This window comes from Calcarisporiella thermophila, assembly GCF_041956535.1.
Source record: "Calcarisporiella thermophila strain CBS 279.70 unplaced genomic scaffold VTP21scaffold_25, whole genome shotgun sequence".
Lineage (NCBI taxonomy): Eukaryota > Fungi > Calcarisporiellomycota > Calcarisporiellomycetes > Calcarisporiellales > Calcarisporiellaceae > Calcarisporiella > Calcarisporiella thermophila.
The window spans coordinates 407,164-416,052 of record NW_027192215.1 but is presented as its reverse complement, the minus strand read 5'-3'; the positions used below and the strand labels follow the sequence as shown (position 1 = coordinate 416,052).

General features: G+C 37.7%; 2 protein-coding genes across 2 annotated transcripts; both read left to right on the top strand.

Annotated features, from left to right (window-relative positions):
• Positions 1 to 2,919: 2,919 nt before the first annotated feature.
• On the top strand, positions 2,920 to 5,331 carry VTP21DRAFT_6161 (uncharacterized protein; the record flags this gene model as incomplete). The annotated part of the gene is made up of 5 exons (XM_069396762.1): positions 2,920 to 4,020; positions 4,119 to 4,154; positions 4,256 to 4,541; positions 4,656 to 4,886; positions 4,973 to 5,331. 5 exons carry the CDS (start codon positions 2,920 to 2,922, stop codon positions 5,329 to 5,331), a joined length of 2,013 nt encoding a protein of 670 aa, XP_069247430.1.
• A 1,672-nt stretch (positions 5,332 to 7,003) lies between these two features.
• On the top strand, positions 7,004 to 8,766 carry VTP21DRAFT_6160 (uncharacterized protein; the record flags this gene model as incomplete). The annotated part of the gene is made up of 4 exons (XM_069396761.1): positions 7,004 to 8,101; positions 8,198 to 8,233; positions 8,325 to 8,579; positions 8,686 to 8,766. 4 exons carry the CDS (start codon positions 7,004 to 7,006, stop codon positions 8,764 to 8,766), a joined length of 1,470 nt encoding a protein of 489 aa, XP_069247429.1.
• Between the last annotated feature and the right edge of the window lie 123 nt (positions 8,767 to 8,889).

Sequence of the window (8,889 nt, the reverse complement as noted above, 5' to 3'; positions counted from 1 at the left end):
AGACAACCTTGGGCACGATGCCTAAAGGGCATTGGCCGAGCCTGTGAAGGCTAATCTAAGCTAACAGGAAATGTATTCGTTCCTATACATTCTCCTGTTTACCTGAATCGGTTGATCTGTCAAGAGGTTGAAAGGGAATAGATTCCGCATATCGGTGGTATGTCGAAGCTTAATGTTAAATGATAGTTTTCATAGCCGCACTGGTATATTTGTGATATCTTGCAAGAATAGGTCTAGAAGTTCAGATATTACTGCGAAGGATAATGCGATGCTCGCCAAGCATAATTTATAGCGACCGTTAGTCTAACTATAGGAGATGAAATCTGTATTCATTGCATAATCATCCTATTATTTGTGTTCTCGATGGGAATTTAAGTGGTGAATTGCGCCATAACCAGAAAATAACTGATAAAATAACTAGAAATGAACTCATTATTAAAGGGAGAGAGCTAGTATTAAAACTACCGAGGAAATATCCTTTTAGAAGGGCATTCATTTATATAGAAAACTTATATTTTAATAGGGGTAAATTTTACAGTCTGCTTTTATTTCTTCGTACCTAGCTTGATTCGATGGTAATGAATAAACCTCTTATGAATATTGAAAAATTTATCAGTCTATTTCTATAGTAAATCTCATTTTTCTATAATGCACGATGGGATAGAGTGTATTATATCCCGCGAATATATTTGGATATGCTTATTAACTATGTTTGTGGTGTTATGTTGAATATACAATGTCAGATACTGTAATATACTGTAGTATGAAAAATAAGGATGGGTGTAGATATTCCTTCTTTTCCCAATATTATAGACGAATTATCAACAACTTACTTGCCCATATAAGACGACAGCACATCAGAATACTCTTTTTTTATTTTCACCAGTTGCTAGCCTCATTACAGTCCTTTCTTTGTATATGCTCTGAACTTCCTGGCCTTTCATCCGTTACTGGATCCTTAACAGCATTTGCAATTTCCATCTCTTTTAGTCTCCCCTATATTTCATACAGTATATTTGTAAAATATAGGTATCACCAAAAGTACTGTAACACTTGCCAACTTTAGCAGATGTAAGGAGGTATGGTTCCACGTGTTGAAGTAAATTCCGACTAAGCTAGCAGAATTATCTAAGCAAAATATATCCGAAATTTAAATTGATTTAAAATAGCAACATGATAGAATGCTTATTGATTAGGTCGACATAAGATGTCTAAATAAAAACTTTACTAGTATATAACATAATATTTGATGTCAAACATGTAAAAACTGATTGAAAAATTTTTTTTTTCTTTATTGTCTGAATGCTACTATAAAAAATTCACAACCAGCATGTGGTACGCAATTCCATTTCACGACGTGAGCATCACATAATTACAAGCTGAACAAAACTCTGATAATTAGATTCGAGCACAAGAATTGTTTCGTGATATTACGAAGGGATAGATCCTCGAGTAATGGCTTAAATGAGCAGTGTACAGTGGTTGGCGCACAATTCACTATCATCTCCTTGCAATTTTGATATATTCTTATGCAAAATTTTGCCGGTGCCATTTCAAAGTTGGTTTAGGTTAACCCAACGTTAATAATATTAATTCATTGAATCACTATTGCTTTGTTGAGCCATAGAGGTACCAGTTCTTTTTCCTAGTATATCATTTCGACATATATCATTTCGATATCACATCGATTTTGGTAAATTCTTCCAAGTGATCATAATGCAATGTGACTCATCTTGGGACACAGGTTGGAACAGAGGTACTGTGTTCCTTCATAATACAAAACAGACTTGATTGCATCATTGGCATACTCAGCGGTAAAAAACAAGGCGATGCACTGTATATTCCGTCAATAGTGACACAAGAGTTGACTGGCCTCTCCAAGAATTTATAGTTTTTTTCACTTGAATATTTTCCGGGTCACATGAGATAGTGATCTACCTTAGGGTTTATTTTTAGTTTGCCGATAATACTCATAGGAATATCAACTAACAGAACTACACGAAGCAGTCATATTTAATCACTGAAAGAAAGCTTAACAACTGTCAGTTGGCAGCTGGAAATGCTAGATAATTTAACTCCATTAACAGGCTATAATACATATTGAATTGGGGTTTCGATATTGCAAAAAAAAATTTACAAGGATGGAAAGGCTCTCATTCCCCCGAGAGCCATTTTAGCCTGAGCTTTGTTCATGCACTCCGGTCTATAAGCCTACCTCCCTCTTGCTTCTGAGCAACGTCGATGAGCTCAAGCATGGTTGTATTATCCAATATTTCTAAACTTACTCGTGGAAAACTCAACGCCTCATTTATCCTAGGTAGAACAGGCTTTATTCGGCTACTATACAAACAGAAAAACTCAATCTTAAAATGGTGTCATTCTATAGAAAATTGAAAAGCATTTGTAACCCTAGGGTCAATGGTATTTTGCCAGAATTATAACCCCTTCGTACAGTATTTCTATGTCTCAGAATTACCATTTATTTCGGTTCCTTGCAAGTAAGTGGGCTCCATAAATATCACTCAATCCCCATGCCCCTAGGGAGATTTGGTGCCAAAAAGAATTTCATCAATAGCTAAGCAGACCCTAAGGGTTAAATAGTGTATTTGTAATAAAATAGCTGTACAACTTACACAAATTTTCAGGGCAAAACACAAGGAATCTCATTTTAAAGGTGCAATTGTCATGAGATTGCCAATCGCAAGTATTTAGTAATTAAGCACTATACTTTTGAATGTAGAGATCAAAAGCTAATTGCTTGTAAACTCTAATGAAAGATCAAAACAAGGAAAAGTATAAATACCGTGCTGAAGCCTGACTCCTCTGGTCGCCATCCTCTCATTTTTCCAAATCTAACACTTATCCCATTCCTTAAAATACCTATTTAATATTAGCTCAAGTACTCTCTTTTAATTCTATATGAAGAATATCATTTTTATATGTGTAATATTGGCCTCGGTTGCGACCCTCGTGGCATCCGCCAAGGATAAAAATGGCCGCATCCACGAGCAAACGTTTGGCCCTGATCTATCCAACTTTCTTAATTTTACAACTGATCCATTAAAGATACAACAGGGACGAGCTCGAACATTCTTAAAGAAACAAACACCTCAAAAAGTGGCAACTCAATTTGCGCGGGAGCACCTTACAGGGTCCGAATTCTTAGTGAAAGATGTCTATCACACGGATCTTAACGGAGTCACACATGTCTACTTGCGACAAATCATCGAGGGACTCGAAGTGGTTAACGGAGATATCAATATCAATGTGGATAAAAATAATAAGATCGTCTCTTATGGCAACACTTTTTTCCGTGAGAAGAATCAACCACCCACTGGAGATGGTGACAACACTAAAACGAAAATAAGACGCCGCGCGCTTGCTACTCCTACTATCGACCCAAAGCAGGCTCTCCTATCTTTTGCAAAGCATCTGAAATTAGAGATTCCGGATCCAAAGAGCATCAAAATTGAAAAGAGCGATTCCCTTAGAGGAGAGGGTCGAATACTTCTTTCTAATGTACCCTTTTCAACCTCTGACAACAAAGTTCCAGTGCTAAAGGCATTGATTCATACGAATCAGGGTCGCGAACTTAAAACCGTTTGGGAACTCGACGTCAAAATGAAACTCAATTGGTTCCAAGCTCACATTGACGCACAATCAGGAGAAGTAATTGCAATCTCGGATAGAGTGAGTGATGCGGCCTACCAAGTGTTCCCATTCGGTACGAATGACCCATCAATAGGCCCTCGAAAGTTGCTTACTGACCCGCATGATAAAATCTCCTCGCCTAATGGCTGGCATTTTAAGGAGGGTGCAGAATACTCTGGTACTACGATGGGAAATAACGTTTATGCTCAGGAGAATCTCAAGGGTGATAGCGACCTACAGGGGTGGGAGGGTAAGTTTCGGCCTTCGGGGGGTAAGAACAATGTATATGATTTTCCGCTCGATTTGGCCAAAGAGCCCAAGGCTTATTTGAATGCCTCGATTACCAATCTGTTTTACTGGAATAATGTGGTAAATTATCTAAATCTTGATCTCACTTAACAAGCTCAATTATCGAATATGCTGTATATAAAGTCAAAATTCCAATAATTTTCTCCATATTACTACAGATACACGATCTCTTCTACCGATATGGTTTTAACGAGGTAATTCAAATCAATAGCTTATAAACCGTCACCTGGCACCGTAATGTATTATTTTTCTGACATTCTGTTTACCTCTTTTCCTTTCTTCAACTCTTCGTAAGGTTTCTGGTAATTTTCAAGAGGACAATTTCGAAAAAGGTGGCAAGGGAGGTGATGCAGTAATCGCCTTTGCTCAAGACGGATCGGATTCTGATAATGCATACTTTTGGTCCACTGCCGATGGCAAGAAGCCCACAATGCAAATGTTCTTGGGGACGGCCACGAATCCGCAACGTGATGGAGATTTGGACTCTGGTATCATTGTACACGAATACTCACATGGAATCAGTAATCGTCTGACCGGAGGACCCTCCAATGTAAATTGTTTGACATGGGGCGAAGCTAAAGGTAACTGTTCGCTATGTTATCGAATACTATGGAGATACCTTCTACTTTTATACTTTCTTCCAGTTAGTTACGTAAAATGTTTTTTATTATCACACTAATTTCTTTTGTTTCTAGGAATGGGCGAGGGATGGGGCGACTTTTTTGCCACTATACTTCGTGTTAAACCTAATCAAGATCGCAAGACTGAGTTTGTCATGGGAGAATATCTATTTAAGAAAGGCATCCGTAAATATCCCTATTCCACAAGCAAAACCACCAATCCTGAGACATATGGAATCATGGATAAGAGTGGATACAAGGGACCACATGCTAAGGGGGCTGTCTGGGCAAATATTCTCTATGAAGGTAAATTCACTTTCACCTAATGCGATTATCAAACATATTGCATGTTCATTCTCGGTAAACTTCTCACCCTTAATTTTTAATCGCAGTTTTCTGGAATTTCGTCGAAAAGCATGGCTTTACTGAAAAATGGTTCCCTCCGCTATCGACGAACGAAAAGGAGGTCCGCGAACATATCCTTAAATTCGGCAATACGTTGATTTTGCAACTTGTGGTTGATGGTATGAAACTCCAACCCTGCCTGCCCACTTTCATCAACGCTCGTGATGCTATCATTCAAGCAGATAAGCTCCTCACTAATGGAGCAAACGAGTGTGAAATTTGGCGAGGTTTCGCCAAACGTGGCCTCGGTGTAAATGCTAAACTTATTGAGCAGAATACAGATGGATCAGGAAAACGACAAGAGAACTTTGAAGTGCCCAAGAAATGTGAGGGTATTTCAACGTAATACGCTACTTAAATATTTTCGATAATAATACTCCTTTTTATTTTCTACGTAATTGTATTCATACGGTCTTGTATGATGTGGAGATTCATTTAATAAAGTAAATGTTTTTAAGAATAATGGAACGAAAGGCCTAGGAATCAAGACATAAATTTTTATATCTCCTGATATTGTACTGGTAATCTACTTGCTTTCGTATTAAGTTCCAAGGGATAGTATGTAATATGGAGATAGTACAGCGAGTTCGTTTGGCTCACTTCAATTTCATGTAAATCTTAATGACTCAGATTGAGAGCAAAGCTTAGCAGCCAATGTGCATTTATCAAATTCTACGGTGGCATATATTTACTAAGCGCTATCAGATTATATCCTACCAAGTAAGCAACTTTAATAAATATTAGTCAAAGCTGCAAAATAAAAATGGCATAGGAATTGGTAGAATTTTTCTGATTATATATCATTCTATTGTTATGTTAAGTAAACTTTATGTTAAGGGTATATTAGGGAATCTTTATCTCAGAGCTTTATAATTTTTATTTTTTGGAATTTTATCTATAGCTAATATATTGTATGTATTTAAATGTAATCAAAGTTACATCAAGAGCCAGAGGTAGATTAGTATTTAATATTCACTTGTCTTGAGCAATAAAAACCATATAAATGAATAATATATTATATTCTTAAGCATTAGCCACTTAATCTTAGTAAATGATTTATACCATCGATATTCTAATAAAAAATGTATCACAGATTTGTTATTACCTACAGAGTTTGTTAAATATTTGCAGCTTTTGCTCGAAAATCTCCTTCTCACTGCATGTTTAGATTCATACAAATCATGAAACCCGCTTTACCTTATCCATTCAATTGAACTTCAAAATGTTTATGGAGTTGCTTTAAAGGATTCCATAAAAATGAAAGTTATCCATTTTTCTGCTTACATTGCGCAAATGCAATCCTTAGGAACTCTGCGGAATATTTTAGTGCCGTTGATAATCACTAGAGCGGATATACTAGTAAAAAGTATATAGTTTATGAAATAACAAGGTTAATAGGATTTATAATAAGACTGAATGCGTAGTAAAACATGATATGGCGAAGGTATTTTTTTACAATTTTAGATTCCTAATCCTTAATTGACGAGTTTCCTCTAGTGTGACAGTAACGCTTACACGACTCTTCGATATTCTCATTAGAAATCAGCATTTCGTCATATCAGAATCTCTATTTTCATTGTAATTCAGTCTTTGAGTTGTCATATTGCCAAGCAAACAGAATGTATATACAATGAAAAAAGATCGGAGATGAATTAAGTTATACAGTCACAATGTCACAATACAAATTCACCAATAGTTGAGGTAAGGTTGACCATACCGTCCACGCGTAAGACAAATTTGTTCGCGTAACCTATTCAAAGCTACTAGAGAGTAGAAAATTTCCTTGCCAGCTTTACATGGTCATGGGATCGCCAAATGAAAAAACACTGTATTCGAAATTGATATACCAAAGAGCGCACAAGCTTAAAATTATCTAATTGTGCTTATCTTCGTAAACATAGATAAATACTAAGCCAAATTGCTTATACCTTCACTTCCATCGCTAATTCTTTCTTTCCGACAATTATCATAACTCATCCACTCCTTAGTGTCCCTCCTCTCATTATATTAGTTACCTTATGAAAACCGCTCTATATTTCTGTATTTCTTTGGCCTTGTTTGTTAACTTGGTGGCTTCCGCCAAGAACAATAATGGTCGCATTCGCAACAAAAGTTTTGGGCCTGATCTAACAAACTTCCTAAACTATACAACCGACCCCTATAAGATACCCCAAGGGCTCTCTCAGTCGTTTCTTAGGAAACAAACCCCTCAGAAGGCGGCAGCTCAATTTGCGCATGAACATCTCACTGGCTCAGAATTCGTTGTGAAAGACGCCTATCGCACTGACCTCAACGGAATCACGCACGTTTATCTACGCCAAATCATTGACGGACTCGAGGTTGTCAACGGAGATATCAATATCAATGTGGATAAAAAGAATAAAGTCATCTCCTATGGCAATTCCTTCTTCCGCGAAGAGGACCCTATCTCTGGAGAAAAAACTAAGGGTGACTCCAAGTTAAGACGCCGTGCGCCTACTGCTACATCTATTGACCCAAAGGATGCTCTATTGTCATTTGCAAAATATCTAAAATTGGATATTGTCGATCCGAAAAGCATTGAGATTGAGAGAGGTGCTTCGCTTCGAGGCAATGGGCCTATCATCCTTTCTAACGTACCCTTTGCGACGTCCGACAAGAAAGTCCCCGTGAGGAAGGTTTTGATTCATACAGAAAATGGTCGAAAACTTAAAACCGTATGGGAGCTCGACGTACAAATGAAACTCAATTGGTTCCAAGCTTACATTGACGCTCATACCGGAGAAGTAGTATCAATCTTGGACTGGATAAGTGAAGCAGCCTACCGAGTGTTTCCATTTGGTACTACAGATCCGTCTGAGGGCTCTCGAAAGCTGCTGGCTGATCCCCAAGACAAAATCTCTTCACCCAATGGCTGGCATTTTAAAGAGGGCGCCGAACACTCTAGAACTACAATGGGAAACAATGTCTATGCTCAGGAGAATCTTAAGGGCGATAGCAATCTACAGAGGTGGGGGAATAAATTCCGACCAACGGTGGGTAAGGACAACGTGTATGATTTCCCGCTCGATTTGACCAAAGAACCCAAGGCTTATTTGAATGCCTCGATAACAAATTTGTTCTATTGGAACAATATCGTAAGTAACAGTACTCCTTTATTCATTCCATAGTCTTATGAAATACTTCTCACACTATTGATTTGATATTGATGAATACTATCTAACCTAAAACAGGTTCATGACCTTTTCTATCGTTATGGATTCAATGAGGTAGCGTATTTGTAAAATTTTTAATTATAAATTGGTAAAAACTAAATTGGCCCTCTCACTATTACCTACTGCCGGTTCACTATTTGATAAGGTATCGGGTAATTTCCAAGATGACAATTTCGAAAAAGGTGGCAAGGAAGGGGATGCAGTACTTGCTTATGCACAAGATGGAAGTGATACCGATAATGCATATTTCGGAACACCCGTGGATGGCAAGCATCCAACAATGCAAATGCATTTGGGAACAAGCAATAATCCAAAACGAGACGGAGATTTGGACGCAGGAATCATTGTCCACGAATTCACTCATGGTATCAGCAATCGCCTTACTGGCGGTCCGTCCAATGTAAATTGTTTGTCGTGGGGTGAAGCTGAAGGTACAAAAAAAATATCATTGATTTTAATGAAGGATGTAAATTTTTAATATTTTACTTCTTTTGCCGCTACGTTAGGGATGGGAGAGGGATGGGGGGACTTTTTTGCAACTATACTCCGCGTCAAATCTAGCCACGATCGCAGCGCCGAATTTGTAATAGGAGAATATTTGTTTGGGAGTGGCATTCGCAGATATCCCTATTCAACAAGTAAAAAAAGCAATCCTGAAACTTATTCCAGCATGGATGAGTTTAAAGAAGCACATGACATGGGAGAGGTCT